This window comes from Primulina tabacum, chromosome 15, assembly GCF_025594145.1.
Source record: "Primulina tabacum isolate GXHZ01 chromosome 15, ASM2559414v2, whole genome shotgun sequence".
In the NCBI taxonomy this organism is placed as follows: Eukaryota; Viridiplantae; Streptophyta; class Magnoliopsida; order Lamiales; family Gesneriaceae; genus Primulina; species Primulina tabacum.
Window position 1 is genome coordinate 34,010,047 of NC_134564.1, and position 19,507 is coordinate 34,029,553.

The following is a 19,507-nucleotide window of genomic DNA, read 5'->3' on the forward strand; positions in this document are numbered from 1 at the left end:
TTGTTTTTACCTTGAAAAATCTCAAGGAACGTTTGTATTGAAGTATGACCCAAGCCAATTTGGCTCAGTGGCACCATCCTCGCATTTGTGAGAGACTCAAGTTCGAGTCTTCCCCACCAAAACACCCTTTTGGATATTCTTGAATTTCATGAATTTAAATTCTCTCCTTTTTAAAGCTTGTTTGTTTATTTTAATATAATGTCACGAAACAGAGCCAATTTGTAATCAATCCATCAAACCCCTTATCTTAAGTCCAAATCACACCATCCAAAACGCGTGATGCACTTAACTAGGAAATTTGTGATGTCCTACATATGAGAAAAACATAATCTTTGTAGTATTAATTCTGAATTTCGTGCGTCCAAAAAATCATCTGGTAAGATCTTATATATAATTTAAATAATAATATTAATAACAAATAGCCTTCCAATTGCTTTTGTATTATTTGTATAATTATACTCTTGAAAACTGCTTTGTTTTTACCCAAGAGTTATTGCTTGATCATATAACTTTTGTTTGTGGAAATTATTATCTAAGACTTGACCTGGAGTCTAGCATTTGCCATCGAACATCCTTCAACTTTTAGTGGGGTAGCTGGGCTCCAATGCTATGCCACACTCACCATTCTTATCAGAAGAATCACGCTTTATTTTGACATATCCTTCCTCACCCCATTTAGTCCCCCACGAGTTCTTCACAAGCCAGTACTTCTCTCCATTTTCTACACCGTAGCCTACAGCTGCAACTCCATGATTTAAATCTTTTCCACAATATCCAGATAAGATCCCACTAGAATACAATTGAAATTCGTACCCCCCAGCATCAACGGCTACTGCTACTGGTTGTTTAGCCACTGCAGCTTGCAAGGCCTTCTCATTTTTAGGAGGTACTGATACATAGCCACTTATTACCACTGCTCTTTGTTTTTCTTTGTCAATTTTACACCTTCCACGTAACCCTTCATAAGGATAGTTTTTTTCCGTGGTTATGCCATTATTATTTTTTATAAATTCAAATGCTTTTTCCATGTATCCACCATTACAACCTTCATTTTCTCCCTTGTAGTCGCAGTCTACAAGCTCTTGTTCTGACAAAGACACCAATTTCCCAGTCTTGATCTTGTTGATGCCTTCCACTGACGCTACTGCGGAGAATGCCCAACAGCTGCCTGTGATTAAACATGTTTATTTGGTTATCAGTATACAATTGTTTCTTTCAAGCATTCTTCACCTAAAGAAATCCGCCGCAACATTTACTACAATTCTCAGTTGTCACTCCAATGATATTTGAAGTTTAATAAGTTGCTGCAAACCTTACAACTACCCTGTCTTGGCATTTACTTTCGTGTCTTCTGAGAACCATTTCAAGGAAATATACTTTCTTGACATCGAAAAAGTTGAATAAATTTTTTCGAGTGTGTGATTGATATAATCATTATATTATAATGTTACCGCTAATATTTACTAAATGGTGAGATAAGATTTTGGTTATTTCATTTACTAGCGCATTAACAAGGCTAAAACATGATATTAGATATATTTTTTACCACAAGTTCCTTGATTCTTGATCGGAGTAACAGCGCCAAATTTCCTCCAGTCTATGCTAGATGGCACTGAAGAATCACCAAACGTGCAGTTGTGTTGGTCCTCTGCCTGCCGCTGGCCACGACTCCTATAACCCAAGTATCTCGATTTGAACTCCAGATTAGTCATGTCTGCAAATTCATTATCTGTAAGTCTATAAGGAAGATTCTGAGAATTGATCAAATCAATCAACACTACATTTGACTGGTAAATCCCGAATCGCAAATTCCATTCATCTCTGTTCTCATATCTTCGTCCATGTTGTATTATCCAAGCTTGGTACCTCTTCATCATGACATCCATGATGTCCTCGCTTGTATTGTGGCCAAAATATGCACACGAAGAACCACAGAGGACACAAAAAAGTACCATAGCCAGGAAATATTTCATCGTTATAGTTTTAGTCATCATTGTAAGGGAAGATTTTGTTTGAAAAATGGCTGGTGAAGTTTAAAACTCATCAGATGAGGCGTTTTTATTGCAAAAGTTAACAAAACATGGATTGCATACTCATGTAGGTAACCAATCTGATTGGTAAGTCAGTTGGATTCATGTTTTTTATATTGGTTTCCCACTTTTGTTTAGCTGCGGCAAGTCTATTGTGTATGTTGTCTGTAGTTTCTGTTTCGTTCACGGGTTCTTAAAATAAGAAGGGAAACAATGAATCCATGGAGATGAAAATTCCGGTGTTCCTGGTTAGTTATTAAAAGCTTGTTGGTTTCATGGCTTCCATTGTTTCTCTTATACTCGTGAAATATACAGTGAAAAACCTGAACTAATATTTTAAAAAAATAATAATTTTCTAAAAATTATATCTTCAAAATAAAAATTTTAAAAAAAACGTTTCATGAAATATCGCTTCTATCGATTCGAATTATTATTATTATTATTATTATTATTATTTAAAATTTATATATTTTTACATTTTCCGTGGTGTTGAAAGAATCCCTTCGTTGAATTTTTCTCGTTAATGTTTTACAGTACACAAGCTAGCACTGTAATTTTTTTTCTTATTAATTTTGTTTAATAATATTTGAAATTTGTAAATTTGTCTCTTTCATTTAACTGTTGCTCAGCGTAGCGGAGTACTTATAATTTTCACTTGTTCATTGATACCAACATGAGTAGTTATTTCATATCGTTTGGATAAAATTTTTGTGAATTGTATATATGATTTTTGATAATCTTCATCCCTTAAGTTAGCTTTTGGGATTGAGTTAGATCCAAATCTCAATCTTAACATGATATCAGAGCTCAGGTTACACTGTTATGTATTGGATTGTTCATAGTTGAGCCACCTGTTCTGCTGATAGTTGGGTCTTTTCTAAATTTCACGCTCCAATTGTTCATTCCTGGGCGTGATGGGGGAGGAGGTATGTTACTTGTCTCACATCGGTTGGATAAAATCATGTGAGTTGTACATATGATATTGGATAATCCTCTCCCTATGAGCTTGCTTTTGGGGTTGTGTTAGGTCAAAACTCCAATCTCAACACTGGGCATGATTAAAATCGGTGTCCATGACAACGTGGTTCCATCTTTGGGATATTTTGGTGTAGGGAGAGAGTTTTAGGGTCGTTCTTTTTGTTGACGGAATGTATGTAGTCCGAGAAGATACAAGATCGGGTCATAAATTCAGCTATGGGTCTCCTTGGATAGTGGAAATGGCAACAACTATAAGCCTGCATTTTTTGACAAATGATACACATGTCACCTCAATTTTAGAAAATTGAGACACACGTGTGCATCTTCTTTTGACTATCGAGCTCCCGATCAATTTTTTGATGGCATGAGAAATGTCAATAAATAGTAGTGATTGAGGTTCTTAAGCACACATACCTCATAAAACAAAAATACACCATCTACGGAATCCAGGAGAAGACTCGGAAACCACCAAGGTCATGCACTCTCAAACTTAATGTTGATGCAATCGTGGATGATTATTGAAATCAATATAGCGTTGGTGGAATAGTTCGTGACACCCAAAGGCGGCTCTATTGGCATTCGGGAAACAAATTAATCAACCAATTTCTGTAACTCATGGTGAACTCCTGGCAATCCGAGAAGGCATTAAACTACTTTACGAGAAATGTTTTCAAGATGTTCAAGTTGCATCAGATTCAATTTTGGTGGTGCAGGCAGTCATCACCAATCAGGAGGATCATGGCTATATTGGATTCTGTACGGCAGAAATAATAGAGAACATGAAAGCACCTATGGTTTCTGAGATTATTCATGAATGCAGATCGGCTAATAAAATAACACATCATATTGCTCGTTTTACGTTGTCTTCCCCTTCATCTTTTTGCTTGGGTAAATGGTGAATTTCTTTTCTGATTACTTAAGCTTGTAATTGATGATTATTTCAATAATATTATGAGCTTATGACACTCAAAAAAAAATTATATACATTTTCTATTTAAGCTTCTCAAATTCTACGTCAATTTTCAATTTTAAAATTTGAATAACTTAGAAAATTTGCATTTTTATATCAAATTTAATTTTAAATCTAATTAAGCTGAAAATATAAATTGCATTCAAAGATTTCATCTCAAGAATTGAACATTATTAAATTAGTAGGTCTCTTGTTATACGATTATACATGAGACAGATCAAACATGCTAATATTTACCATAATAAATAATAATTTTGACATAAAAATAATATTTTTTAAGGATAACATAAATAAGATATTCATCTAACAAAATTGACACGTGACACATGCTCACAAAAAATTTTGTGTTATTAAATATAGCACTAATTTAAACTTCTCAAAACCTTAAACTAAAAAAGAAAATAGAGAGGATTGGTGCTATTTAATAATGTTCCTAATCCCCATCTTTTTAGTATAAAATTTTCCGAGAAAAACTAATATATAGACAATACTATTTTTATATAAATAGATAGATTTGTACATATATTGCTATAATTTATTTTGCCGAAACGGAAAATTAAATATATACGTCTACTAATTAATTTGTACAGAAACGGAAAGCGGCAATTATTTATGATATCTCATGCTTGATATTCCAGAATGTTTCTTTAATGATCATTTCAAATTTAATATGTAGAGAAACTCTGCAATTATTTCAAATTTATAAATTAAATTTGAAAAAAAAAAGAAAAAAAAAGAGGTGAGATCGAAAATTAATTAATGATCAGTTGAGGGGTCCGTCGGATAATTCCATCGACCAAAGGTTGTATGAATGCAGACAATATATTCCAACGTTACTGATCCTCCTGCGTCTGCTCAGTTCTCAATGAAACCCAACGGTCGCATTTCCTGCAGATTTAAAACCGCATCCTTGTTAAACTCCTGTAACCAATTCCTTCGACTTCGATTTTGTACTCTTCCACGTCTCATTCATTCTCTCTTAGCTTAGCTATGGGTGCTGGTTTTTTCGCGGGGGTTCTACATCTCTTCTTATTCTGTCTCATCTCCGCCGTGTCGGCCGCGCAATGGAGGCGGAGTGCCTTCGTTGGAGCTGTGGTGCGTTGCCAAGAACAACGCGGAGGACAGTGCCCTGCAGTCGGCCCTAGATTGGGCTTGTGGGCCCGGCGGAGCGAATTGCGCCCCGATTCAAAATGGTGGGCCTTGCTACGACGCGTCCAACATCCTTCGTATGGCTTCGTTTGCCTTCAATGATTACTTCATAAAAAATGGTCTCACTGATGATAGCTGTAACTTTAGTAACACTGCCGCTCTCACTTCCTTGAACCCTAGTGAGCTTTCTGAATTTTTTGGCGCATTGTCTCCCACTTCTGTTTGATTTTAAATTATGTTATCAATTTTTTTTCCCATATCGTTTCAGGTTATAAAAAGTGCATATTTCCATCCAGGTGAGCTACTGTGCAAAATTTTGTATCATACCTGGTTAAAAATTTGTTCTTTATTTTTGGCCGATCATTCTTTTATTCAGTTGTGTCAACTGTATGAATTCTAGTGTTCTGCTCTCTGTGGTGTTGTAAGTTCAATTGCTTTTCACAACACCCACATTACTCTGTTATGATTTCAAGTAGATGTTAGGACATAAATACTAGAGAAACCCCAAATCCAAAGAGTTTACTGGTCACTTCACTTTTTTATCCGGGGCATGTTAGGATGATCTTGTATAGATTGAGAACTTGTGATTTTTTTTTTTACAATTCCAACACTCATGGTTGTGTATTTTGGTGCTGTTTAAGCAAGGGAAATGTAAACTTGAATGGTTCAGCGACAACAGGGCCGGCTACTGCGGATATGAGTGCCAGCAATTCAATCTCGAGACGATGGGATTTGGGATCGATTTCGATTTGTCTCTTATTTTCCATCCCACTTGTAATTTTGTAGTGAAAACAAGACTGGATACATTAATTCATTGTATGTAACAATCCTTTCTTGTTCGAATATCATATAGATATTTCTTATCAATCCCGCGCTTAAAGAATCACCAAGTGATTTTCTGTTAAACATGCTCATTTTCTTGACCTTTTGTGGTTCCTGTTGCATTGTTGTCCTAAATTTTTTATACAAATCTCTTGGTGCTTCCATCAGCTCATTGATTTTCACAGCTTTCCATGTTTACATAATAGATGGTAGCATATGATAAAATAATTAAAATTGAGGATACATTACAGATGAACTCATTTATACCCATCCTTGAGTACAAGTCAGCTCGAGTTTTAAGTGTATTGAGTGTGTGTGTGTTCACATTTGCACGAAAAGAAGAATCTACTTCAACATATGTGCCCTTAGGAAATCTTAGTTGGAAAGGATGGACAATTAGTTAGAACAGCGAGTCCAGAAATCCGAGAGGTGGGATGGACTAAATGCCATTTTTGGCTGAATATTGGTATATTTTTCTAAAGCAAAAGGCAGGTTCCAGACTTCTAGCCTTTGATCGATGACCCAAAAATGTACAATAAAGAGAAAATCACGACTCTATTTGGAAAATTACTTTTAAATTTTTTTATGATTCTAAAAAATTGAAAAATAAGTTTAATTATTATTTTTTAAAATCTATATTTGGAGAAGAGTTTGTTTAAAAATGTTTGTACAAAATTTGTCCAAATACATTTTTAAGTTTTTTCACTCATAAAAACGATTTTAAATCTCCATCGTAAATCTAATATTTTTCATTGATATTGTACATCTTGTTATGATTATTTAATGTGAAACTAATTTTTATTAAATTATGTGAAAGTTATAACACCCGTATGAAAAACAAAAGTGGGGGACTGACTTGCAAGTTGCAATTCGCAAAGCGCCATACTAAAATTAAGTTGACTTGCACGTACAATTGGGGGCTAATCATGTTATTTTCGATTATTTTTTGTTACAATTTGATGACATTAAAATATAGATATCAATTTTTATATATCAAAAAAATTGTGCTAATGTTATTAAATAAATTTTATATCTATTTCATGTACATATTTATTCGATCCTACACTAAGGATATTGTTGCTCTAAATGTTCATTCGATGATATAATAAGAGTCGCATCTAATTTTTGACATTGCTCGATGCACTGGTCAGTCCACGTGAAATCCCCTTCTTATTTTCCGATGATCCCAACAAGAGAAGTGGAAATTAGTTGATTTCAATGAAAGTAGGTGTTTCCTTTAGTCAATGGTTACACAATCAGAAAATGCATTTAGTCCGTGGTTTCACATCGTGCCACCAAACCAAAATTGATTCATTGACTTGATTTACAATTAGTACCATTGTTTATTTCGCCGTCCCACTTAATCAGCAAACTATCATATTAGTTTACCCAACATTCAAGAACGTTTCACATGCATGATCAAACTACGAATAATGTTACAAAAAATTTCAAACTTTTTTGGTTCCCCTTAAATATTATAATTAAACTTTTGTAATCACGCCCAAATTAAACTTTTAGTTTGAACTTTTAAGTTTAGGTAAAATGTATAGAAGGATGATTTGAATTTCCAATTTTACTTTTTGAAATAAGATTAATTTTGACAAACTAAATCATCAACTGTGTGGGATAGAAGAAAGAACTAGGAAAGTCTCGTTGTAGATGAAGAGCGCAACTTAAAAATTTCAGAGTTCGTATATTACAAAAACGACAAAATTAAATGAAAACGCAGACATGGACCAAAAGAAATCATCCCAAAAAAAAATTCGGCTCTGTGTGTATTTGTATGTAATAATCACAAAATCGAAGTGAAATAATACCTTTTTATTTACATTGTCACTGTCTCTCGAGGTCGACTGGGAAACTGTCATCTTGTCCACATGATTGATGATTCTGAATCCTCCGGGATGATCTTTCTCTACTAAGAATCTTTCTGAACGAATTTAATCTCGAGCTTGATCCACTGTTAACTTTAGCCAAGGATTGTCCCCCGCCGCCATCTGAAGTTCCTTCAAACGGCGGAGCCGACGGTGCTGTTCCAGCTGCAGCCACCACCATTCCTTCCCTCGGCTCCGCCACCAGCCTTGGCTCAGCCTCCGCGCGGCAAACGGGACAAGTTAAATTCGAAGCAAGCCATTTATCAATGCAGTCTACATGGAAACCTGTGGTTACAATTCGGCAAAAGCCTAACCTTCTCACCATCTTCTACCGCACTTAGACAAACTGAGCACTCGACGGAGCTCCCGCGGCTTGTTTGCTTGAATGCTAAAACGGGTAAGGAAGCGAGGACCAACGGGTCAAGGCCCGTTTTTGGTGGCTCAGTGGTTTGCAAGATGGCGGAGGTTCTTAACAAGCGAAGGCGCCGAAGCTCCTCCCGGCGGCGACCTTGGCGACGGATCGCGCATCTTGCATACACGTGAAGGAGCGTGACGAGGAGGACAACAAATGATAAAGAAATAATGGCCGTGATCATGATCTTATTATTGGCCTCATAGTTATTAATCTTCTTATCTTTGTTGTCGAAAAGTAAAGATTTGTTGTTAGATTCGTCGTCGCCAATTCCCATTGAGAAATTTGGGACGGAAGAGAACAAGAGAGGGGGATTAGATTTTTGGATACCTGAGGAGAATGTGAATCGAAAGGCTTCGTTATTTATTATTTGTTGTGCGCGCGCGGGGGTTTGCGTGTCGAAGGAACACACCGTGAATCGCAAGGTGTTGACTAGAAATTGGAGTACTGACGTTTTTGACAAATCCGTTCCGTTGTATTCTTCTGATGAAGTTTCCTGCGCTTTAATCTTCACTCAAATAATTAAAGCGTCATAAATATGCAATGCGCGAGATTGACCGGTGATTAGGATCGGACAACGAAATTAATATATATATAAATTTGTAAGTAAGACATCTTTGAAATTGGAAAATATAAAAAAATTATCCTATAAGCCGATTAAATTAGATTTCGCCCGGTAATCTGGTTAATAAAAAAAGGTTTTAATTAATTAACTTCGTTTTTTGTCTTCCACTTTACTCCTTTTTTCCATAATAATAATAATAATAATAATAATAACAATAACAATATAGCGTTGAATATTATTGATCTTGTGCCGATATACAATGTTATGTCGGATCTACCATAAGGTCAAGGGTGCCACGCCCCCCAAAAAATTTCATTCTTCTTCTATTATATATAGAATTTTTTTAGAAAATAAATAAATAAATAAAAGCCCTAGAAATAAATGAGAAGAACGTGTATTTTCGTCAAAACTAGGCTTTGAATTAAAATACAAGATGTTTTTTTCTCGGATACATTGATTATATTTATCGAAAGAGAAATTGTATTCATGTTATCATTGAAGAATTTGAAATTTTTGAAGAACGTCGAATTACAAGATAATTTTTTTCTTGTTAAAAACATACCTATGATTTTTAGTTGAATATAATCGGTGAAATATTTATATTTTCTCTCATTCTTTCGTCTATTTTTTGTTAGCGATTCCCCTATAGCTTAAATCTTAGATCCTCTCCTGCCGACGTATCACCCAATAATTAATTTAAAATAAAAATTCTAAAAAAATTAGCTTTTTTTTATTAAAAAAAATTGAACAGTGGAGACAGAGATATCAAAACTAAAATTTTACTGAAAGGATGTTTGAGTCACTGGAGCTAGATTTGAGTTCGGTCAAACTTAGATCGAGTAGCTATTGAGTAGCTCGGTTAGGTTGCAACCCAATGGCATGTCACAGGAATAATTTAAATATTTAGGATTTGCTTGTAACTAACTCTTATCATATCATTAAAAAAATATGGTTTCTTATAAAAAAAATTTTAAGATTTGCGATATTTTTTAAAAATATAAAATTTTTAGCTAATGTATGCATGTCGCAACTATAATTAAGTGGTTTCAATACCAAGAAGAAGAAAAGAGTTCTCCCGTGACTTATTATACCAAGTTTTAAATGTGATCTCAAATTTTTATGTTTAGTTGGGGCGATATATTGTTATGATTAGGAGTTCTCCGATGACTTATAGTTTACAAGTCATTAGGTCACAAGTTTTAGACGTGATCTCAATTTTGTTTTTTTCGAGTTGTGGGAGAAGATTGTGATGATTAAAACTTATCCGATAGATAATTAGGTCCCAAGTTTTAGTAAGTCTCTTGTGAGACAAGCTCACAAATTTTTATTTGTGAAACATGTCAACTCTACCGATATTCACAATAAAAATTAATATTCTTAGCATAAAAAGTAATATTTTTTCATGGATGAACCCAAATAAGATATATATGTCTCACAAAATACGACCCATGAGACCGTCTCACACTAGTTTTTGCCCCCGAGTTTTAGATGTGATCTCAAATTTTTTTATTTATTTTTAGTTGATGAGATGATTGTTATAATTGGGAATTCTTATGTCCCAAGTTTTAGACGTGATCTCTTAATTTGTTTTGTGTGTTAGGGAGAAGGATTTAATAATTGAGTTTTGAACTCGAGATATCGTCTCAAACTTGAAATTTTGGTACAAAATTAGCTACAAGTCATCGAGATATATGATCTCAATTTCAAAATCCAATTTTAACAAATTTTTCCACGAAGAAGAAGGAGAACAAAATAATTTTAACACTACACGGGGGAAGGGGCCTAGTATATAGATATAAAATTAGAAATAATTTATTAAAAATAAAATACTTCCAGAATTGGAGAATATTTTTTTGGGGGAGCTGACTACGAATCCTTCAAATTTAGCAATAGCGCCAAAGTTGCACCGCGTAACTGTCAATTGATCCTCAAATAAAAGGCCTAATAAGCTTCACAGTCTTGAATTCGCCCAATTATAATCTGATGCTCTCAACTATTGGGTTTGCAAGCCCAATAAATTGATGGGTTTTTTCCTTGTTTGCTGGAGGCCCAAAACTCCTAATATGTTAAATTCTACATGTTTGGACCTTCTAATTAGTTTAATATATTTTTTGCTGCCTGTTTCATATAATATATTTATTAAATTATTTTAATAATGCGTGTCTGTGTGCGTATATATTCTTAAATTTTTTTGGGTGTAATCTCGTCCCATGAAACGATGTTTTATCTCGACTAAAAGGTTAAATTAATTTATATGGTTGCATATCACAATTATTCTGCTTTGAACTATCATGCAACACTTATGGATTTGTTATTTATTAAAGTAATTTCCTCATTCTGAGGTCGTAGTTTGCCCCAAGGATAAAAAAAATTATAAACTCTGAATGATTGAAGCTGTTAGAAAATTAATGTCTAGAAATTCTGCTCCAAATACATGTCAAGGGTAAATCTAGTATTCTTTTACGTACAAATTTCCCATTTATCCATTGAAAAATGAATAATTTATCAACTCGTAGTTTAAATTTCTTTCCGATGTAGATTTTGTTTGTATTTAATGTTTATATTATTCCAAAACGGGAGAATTTCCAAGACGTTGATCTATCATAATCTCACAAACTTTTTAAAAATTAATGACATTAACTAAGAGATTTTTCTAACCTAGCTAATTATAGTTCGATTTTTTTTGTTGTTGAAGTTTTGGCTTTTCTGATTAAATATTTTTAAAGAATATTGTCAATATACAGTGACAATCAACTTTTGGGTTTTGTTCCACACATTTGATATCATTAGGAACAAATAATGCAAAAAAATTTTCATCGGGACGACGACTGGATTTGGATCCGTAACTTCATGTTTCTTTTCGAACTTACATGTGATTTATTAAGAAAATTATTACTACAATTTCCAGTTCTTGAATTATTGTATGTGACATTTGAGTATTTTTTCGATATTAAAACTTTACTTGCTCTTTCATCTAAGAAATTTATGTAAAATCTCTATTCATACACAATGTATGCAAGAAAAATTAAATGGATCAATATAAGGGGAAAAAACTTATAATATTACCTGACATTATTACACAATAAAATTCCAATAGAACAAAAAATAAACTGAAATAATTGATTGCGCATTATTCTGATACAATAATTGCTTGGCAAGAACTTAAAATGATAGTTTTTCTTCTCTTTTAGCTGCCGGAATTGGTGAAACATATCTGCACGACTGTTACAACAAACACACTGCAAAACCATCAAATCAATCAAAACAATAAAGCTAACGAAAAGTAAAATGCATTGCTGCCAGAAAATTTAAGGATACATGGGAATATCACTTCAAAAAATAATTCAAAATAAAATAAGAAAATAATATAGAATAAAAAATATAAATCGGGTAAAAGTACCTGATAAATATGAAGATGAACACCATATAACTTGTCCTTGCAATTCTTCATCACCGATTCATTCCTTCACCATCTTCTGCATAAAATTGAGCTGGAACATGAAACCCCAAATCAAAATGGTTCGCAGAATCTGAAGATTGGTGGCCCCGAGGAGGTTGATAATTGTGGTCTGCGACGGCAAATGATGGCCTCTCATTCCAAGCATGAGCAAGTAAGTTGGACTGAAGGAGATCCCTTTGGGAAAATGCAAATCCCTGAGGAAAAAATCCCTGCTGTGAAATCGCCTCCATGTTTCCACTACCGTTACACCAGTTATCAGTTCTTTGAAAAGTATCTTGGAATCCCATTAAATTATTCGAACCCGAAAGAAGCGGGTTGTGACCAGGATTCTCACTATTTTGATCAGCCTGTAAGGACTGAAGAGAGAGGCCAAGATCTTCCGCCTGGTATGAAGCTCTAGGAATAATCCCTTCATTCGAAAAATCAGAGTAATTCACAGAATTTGTAGGGAACAGAGATTTCATCGAGCTTACATCTGCAGCGTGCATAAATGAACAAGTACTAATACTTGGATTACTATTACTTGTGTTTTGAAGATGGATATCTGGCTGGTCTTGTGCTAGCTCACCAGAGCTCGGATTTGAGTCTGAGCTTGGAGCAACTGCATTATCAGTACTGGGGTTCCAAGTAGGTAGCTCATTTAGCTGATTTATCGCATTTTTCGCTTTCTGGATTAACCAATCCAAGGCTTTGCTCGGCCGGTCATAGCCTAACCGGTCTTGAACGTCGTAGAATTGAATCGCAGTGTGGGCAGAAAGCCTCACCCTACGATCCCTCGGCCCTTTCACCGTGAAAACTTTGCTGTGTCGATCTTTCCGGCCAGTAGCCCGGATAATATGCCCACCTTGAACTTGAACTATCTCGCTCCCTTTCATAATTATTCAAGTTCTTGTAATTGTCGGTTCATAACTGGATCTTCAATTATCTCGATGCAAGAGGGTTTTTCTCCTTTTTATGGACACTGATGATTCCACCTGATTAAAGAGCTCCTTAAATTTACAACTAAAAGGAAAGCTCTATGAATTTCAGCTTTTGAATCACTTTTTTCTTCTTTTTTTCCCTCTTCCGGGCTTCTCTTTTCTTGACCTAATCTTGAAGAGGTTTGCTTTGCAGTTTATAGCTAGAGTACAGCAGCAACTGCAACCCTTAACCTGTGGATCTGGTCCTTCTGCTGTGCCTCTGCTGGTGATGTTGATCCCCAGAAAAACCCTACTGAGAAATCCCTATCCCAAAAACAAGCTGGTGAAAGTAAAGACAAACATAAAGTTAATATTTTATTTCTGAGACAAATATGATAAATAAGTTATGGCTTCAAGATCTCCAAATCAAGGCAAGATATGGTGGAGACAGAAATGCAAAGATCTGAGTTTGTGAGAAGGAATTTTTTCTAAGATAAGAAAGGGTAAGGTTGGAACAAAATGGTACAGAAATGAATGAAACAGTAGATCTTATATATATACACACAATATGAAGGCATATATATAAATAACCTAGTTGTGTAAGAATTATGAGTTAACTATATTTGTGGCATTTCGTAAAAAAAATCGTTTAAATTTCGGCATATATTTTCTTTTTAAATTATATTGCATTTCAAAATTAGTTTCACATGGATAGATATTTGGTACATTTTTTTAGAATAACTTAAATTATGGCATATTTATTTGTGTAATGGTGGCTTTGTATAAAACGATAATTAGGTACATATATAAGCTAATACTTTATTCGATCTTTGGCTCATTTTTATACGAGTTAATAATTTTAATGAAGTTGGATTGCTACAAGAATTTTATCTCCTTCCCTTGTAATTTTTTTTCTCTAATTTTTCCTTCGGGGGTTCAAATGTCATTTTATGTTTCTTAAAAGGGCCCTCGACTGCTTTTCCCACCCACCCACATTGAAACTTGATAGAGGTTTCTTGAAATATCTCTCTCTCTTTTTTTTTTGCATGATTAATTTTATATTTCTTTAGTGTCAACTATCAACTCAAATTCTATGCTATTTTATCAAATCAAATGTTTTTGCAAGTGGATTTACATCTTGTGCCAAGTATTCCCAATTCACAAAAAGGGAACATCTTAAATTTTTAATTGTATGTTGTATCAGCGTGATTTTATCATTTACATTATCAAAATATAATCTTAATCTATATATGCGACGACATGACGTTCTTGTATACAGTACCAAACACACACAAAACACAAACATAAAAGATGAAAATTGTCAATTTACTTAGTGCCTAAATATATATTTTTTGGAACATGCTTAAATATAATTTTGGAGAAGGAACCATTAATATAATTTTTAAACATGATTTCTAGCTTCTCATTTTTTTTGTATATAACATAAGTGCGACTCAAATAAATAATTAAAACGAAGTCAAAGTATTTAATTTTAGCGGTTACTTAAATGTAAAAATTCTTTGATGACTAATAATTCGACTATAGTCTTATGTAATTAATTATACACCAACCCTCGTAAACTATAAAGGCCAATGCTTTAGAGAAAAAGGCTTCGGCCCCAGCAGCAAAAGTTCGTAGAGAAGGCTTGTAGCACTAAATACATATAGGAAGTACTTTTAAGGTGAGCAAGATATATTCCGACCAAATTCAAAGATAATTTCGATCAAATGGAATACTTATGTATATAATAATAATAATAATAATAATAATAAATAAATAAATAATTATGTCACCTAATTTTTTTCAGGCCAGGTCGTCGGACATGAACAAAATTTAACCTCCGGCGTGGCTCATTCGATATCTCCGCCGCTCTCTCACTTAGGCATCGGTGGAGCTATTTGAAAAACCATACTAAATGTGGTAAAAATATCATCGGAACTAACTAATTGTTGTAATTGTACTTGCCACATTAGATACATACGATGTAATATTCTTGTTCAATCCCTACATCATTATCGTAACCCTGTGGCTATTAATAAATTGAAGGAAAATGTGGCGCATAATTTATTAGATACTAACAAATTAAAAGTTCTATTCGACTCTATATATTCAAAAAATTAAATATAGCATCGAGACATTCTCGTCATTTTTGGGTGAAATATTCAAAATATACAAGCATGTGGTTTTATTAGTATTTTTTTAAAAAGAAGAAGAAGAAGAAGTGGAGAAGAATCATGGCTGTGAGGAAATAAGGTGAAATATTGGGTTATGACGTACATAAATATGGGTATATATATTTTATTTTATTTTTTTACAAAATTGACGAAATTTTTAGTTCAGACTTCGGACATTAAATTTACTGTATTGAAAATTGGTACTTCAATGTCTCCGGTGTCTAGTAGTTTAATTATTTCTGGATATATAAGTTATCGTACTGTATGAATTTTCAATCTTATAATCTTGTTTGAGCAAAGCGTGTGTTATCTTTAAAATAAGAGATGATAATTTTTTGTAATGTAACTTGCATATTTTTTATTTTTAATAATGTTATGAGTCAGTTCACTATTTTAGACCATTAATTTGCATTTTTTCTCAAATTTTTGTTTTTTTCACCAAAGAGCTTACGTGACTCCGAAAAATGTTACGCACATGAAAAATTGCTGACTTGACAACGAAAAATTGTGGTACTAGAAATATTGACATGTCCGGTCTAAAACCGTGAATTGAGCATGGCACCGGGAAATGCCGACATATCGGGTTCTCTTTCAACACTCGGTGAGAAAGACTACATATGATAAAAAAAATTGCAAGTTAGTAGACTAAAATCGTGAATTGATCGATAATGTAACGTCCAAGATTCGACGACGAACTTCCCTATATCAATCAACACGGAAACATCACCATGAGTCACACATCCCATAATTGTTCTAAGTCAAGCACACTTTAACTCTGAAGTTCTTATGTTATGAGCTCTCCCAAAAAGATGATACATCTTGTTGACATAAGTAATATCTATTAAATATTTAATATCTTTCATTCTATTGTGTGATCGGTTCATTCGTTCCTCGCCGGCATGTCATTGGTGGGTTCCATCTTTCGGGGGTGACCATCTATATCGTAGACCATGTACTACCTATGAATTTCAGCTCCAAATCTCACAAATATCATGACAAAAAATGTTGTTTTTCCTTAAATAATAAGATATCGACCTTTCCCCCAAAGATCTTATATATCCTAGTCATTTGATTATATTATAATATTTTAAAAAATATATTTATAAATTTCTAAATATATTTTATAATATTAAAAACAACTTATAAATCGAACCAAACATGCTCTACATACTCCATAGTGCAGAACTTCCCACTAACACGTCTACTTTTACTAGCCTGAAATTATAAAGTTTAGCTAATTGATATATGCTATGTAATAATTCTCATACACAAATAATTAAAAAAAAATAAAATCTGATGAACATTATATATGTGTGTGTGTATATATATGTATGTACAAGCTAGAGTCTATATATAGTTACATTAGAGCCCTGCACAATCTATTGCGCAATTATACATATAAATAAGCGCAATCGTAATCTTTTAATCGAAAAATCACCACACTTTTTGCTTAATTACTTTAAAAAAGTATTATCTGTCTCCCAATTTTAAGGAAGTCGGCACCTCATTTATATTTTATAAATTTCCCGATAAAAATGAAAATGAAGTTTTTTGTTGATTCTGGTAATGTCACAATTATTAAATCATTCGATTCATTTTTTTTAAATTTAATTATTGCTAAAAAAAGTGTGATTCGTGAAAAATAGTGGTCCAAACCAACGACCCACACGGCAAATGCACAAACCCTAATCGTTAGTTCATTCCTAATATATGTGACTTAAAAAATACACACACACACACAAACATAGTCAAAAGCTCGAAATTCCTTTTTCCTTTAATGCACGCTTTATTTAGATGAAAAGGAAAAGCATGAAAGGAGTCGTGCTTTCATTTTCGAGCATATTTTGCGCCCGATTTTGCCCTTTCCATAAGCTGTTACCGCTATTTGTACGTACATTTCCTTTTCAATGATAAATCAATCAATAATGATCGTCTCCAATATATTCAATTTTTATTACACAACATTTTATTATAGAAAGGATCGACTTGTTATGCTTATGACAAGTCACTTCTATGTTTGGCACTCGAATTTAATTATATTTAACAAAATTAATTTATAGTTAAATCAAATTATCTCCTAAAAAATGTTGAGTTAGAACGATTAATGGGACGATACTTTAAGATAGTACCTCAATGAATATCTAAAGATGAACATTTATCAATATATGTGGATTTTTTCAGTGAACTCGTCGTAAATGTTCAAGATGGATGAATGCGTGTGAATGCAATCTTAGAAGGATAAAGGATGCATCGATCTGACGGGGGATGTAGGGTTTCCGACAGTTGAATTTAAAATCCTTGAAATTTATGAAATATGTAACGTCGTTAGATCCAAGATGATTAATGTCCACTCAGTATTATTCTGCAAAAATATGACTCACACTGCAACACAAAATGTTAACATGTCCCTATCTCTCCAACAACTTGCTATTTTTTTTTTAAAAAAAAAGTTTATTATAACTAGCTCCAGTCATTTTAATTAGCCACCACCCCTACTGTACACAACAGCGTATATACATACACATATATATACACATCTTGCAATAATTAGATATGAAAAATTTACAAAGTATTGATCAAATCTACGTAACGTAGAAAATATTATTAAACATATATGTTAATTTAAATATTTATGTGTGCGTACAACGTTTATATATAAAGCTGAATCTCATCTTCACACTAAACAACAGACAAAAATCAAACCATATTTTACTTGTATTCTTTGAGCAGGAACTAAATGAGTACATGCAGGTGGACCATAGATTCCCAGACAAGAACACCAAAGTTATTTCAAGGACAAAATTCAAGTATGAAATGTGTCTGTTCTTTCTTGCGCCTGTCACGTAAATTTGATTTCAGAGAAGGAAGATGTGTACGGTAATGCAAGTGAAAATCAGATCTAGTTATGGATAATCGAAGATCAAGTCGATCGTATACGAACGACTTTTAGCGGTATAGTTTGGCATTTGTTACATCCTGTGAATTGAACTCTTACGAGGACATATGAATCATAGCTAGAGTAACACAAATAATTGATTTCTAACTAATATACCCACCGAATTCGTATCGCGAAATGTGGCTATTCGGCCGCGAGTCGAGACGAGTCGTCGATGTAGATTTATACCTGCAACGACGATGCCTGATTAATTTGGAGCTTTAATGTATCACCCTGGCTAGCATATATACTTCAAGATATAGTCTTTACTGTTCATTAAGATAGGTTTAGAGAAATTCTTTTAGAACATATATCGAACATATATGATTAGTAATATTGTTTATTGTTCCGAACTATTTGAAAATAATTCTCCTTTAAACTTTTTGTTTATTTATATATAATAACTAATCTCCTACATCGTGTCTTGCCTGGCATGCATGCAATATAAATTATAAAATATTTTTTAAAATTAAAATAATTTTTCCTCAGGAATTATTTCGTGATCCGAAATAAATTTCTACCCTCGCACGTCGGGTGGCTTAAATTTCAGATATAAATGTTCAAAAAAAAAAAAAAAAAAATCAAAATAAGTGCGTGATATAATTGTGATACCTGTACGTTCACACGCCTTGAAAATGGTACAACTCGCGTGCTTGGGAAAGCAATGTGGAATGAAGCAAACGCCAATCAATGAATGTGGTCCATATCCATTTAGATACATTCTTTTTTCTCTTTGTTATTCATCCATCCATAATATTCAATGTATATATATATGTATTCATTTTAAATTTTTTATATATTATTCATTAAATAATATATACACACACTACAAGGCTTCTCCAATCACAATTACTACCAGGGAAATTTACATTTTTTATACTTTATGATTTTCATATTTTTAGTCAAAATTTAGTCTGTCATACATCTTTCAATTTTTTTTACAAATTTAGTTATTGTAACAACAGAGTCTTGAACGCGAAATCCCGTTCCATATTTGAAATCTTTAGTGTCAGAGCAAGTCATCTAACATATGAACTTTAGATTAAACATTTATTGATATGCTTATTAATTAAGGTGTCAAACGCATATGAAGCTTCAGAATCAATTGCATTTCTTATGTTTGGAGAAGTATGTAAAAAAAATGGAGAGTAAGGGATGCATAAGCCGGGCCTTGGGGAAAATATATATTGGGCCAAAATTCATCAATGGGCCGTTTCAATTTGTCTCTTCAATTTTCAG

At 33.3% G+C, this 19,507-nt stretch overlaps 3 protein-coding genes and 1 pseudogene across 3 annotated transcripts; 1 reads left to right on the forward strand and 3 right to left on the reverse strand.

The window, feature by feature from the left end:
* Positions 1–360: 360 nt before the first annotated feature.
* Positions 361–2,046, reverse strand: LOC142528104 (cysteine proteinase COT44-like). The gene is made up of 2 exons (XM_075633176.1): positions 1,547–2,046; positions 361–1,168 (listed from the first exon to the last, which is right to left on the reverse strand). Exons 1-2 carry the CDS (start codon positions 1,992–1,994, stop codon positions 576–578), a joined length of 1,041 nt encoding a protein of 346 aa, XP_075489291.1. The 5' UTR covers positions 1,995–2,046; the 3' UTR covers positions 361–575.
* Positions 2,047–4,558: 2,512 nt separating this feature from the next.
* LOC142526501 (PLASMODESMATA CALLOSE-BINDING PROTEIN 5-like) lies at positions 4,559–5,994 on the forward strand (annotated as a pseudogene).
* A 1,591-nt stretch (positions 5,995–7,585) lies between these two features.
* On the reverse strand, positions 7,586–8,565 carry LOC142526791 (RING-H2 finger protein ATL40-like). Its single transcript, XM_075631383.1, is given in 2 exon segments — positions 7,586–8,106; positions 8,108–8,565. Coding segments are annotated over 2 exon segments (729 nt in total). The 5' UTR covers positions 8,513–8,565; the 3' UTR covers positions 7,586–7,782.
* Positions 8,566–11,816: 3,251 nt separating this feature from the next.
* LOC142527581 (transcription factor TCP10-like) lies at positions 11,817–13,706 on the reverse strand. The gene is made up of 2 exons (XM_075632426.1): positions 12,201–13,706; positions 11,817–12,039 (listed from the first exon to the last, which is right to left on the reverse strand). Exon 1 carries the CDS (start codon positions 13,133–13,135, stop codon positions 12,251–12,253), a length of 885 nt encoding a protein of 294 aa, XP_075488541.1. The 5' UTR covers positions 13,136–13,706; the 3' UTR covers positions 11,817–12,039; positions 12,201–12,250.
* Between the last annotated feature and the right edge of the window lie 5,801 nt (positions 13,707–19,507).

What these genes read in the sequence shown, in the direction of transcription:
- LOC142528104 (XM_075633176.1), bottom strand. Translation starts at nt 1,994, where the DNA reads ATGATGACTAAAACTATAACGATGAAATATTTCCTGGCTATGGTACTT. An exon ending in CAAGAATCAAGGAACTTGTG is followed by an intron (nt 1,169 to 1,546) that starts GTAAAAAATATA and finishes GTTTAATCACAG; the next exon opens with GCAGCTGTTGGGCATTCTCC.
- LOC142527581 (XM_075632426.1), bottom strand. Translation starts at nt 13,135, where the DNA reads ATGAAAGGGAGCGAGATAGTTCAAGTTCAAGGTGGGCATATTATCCGG.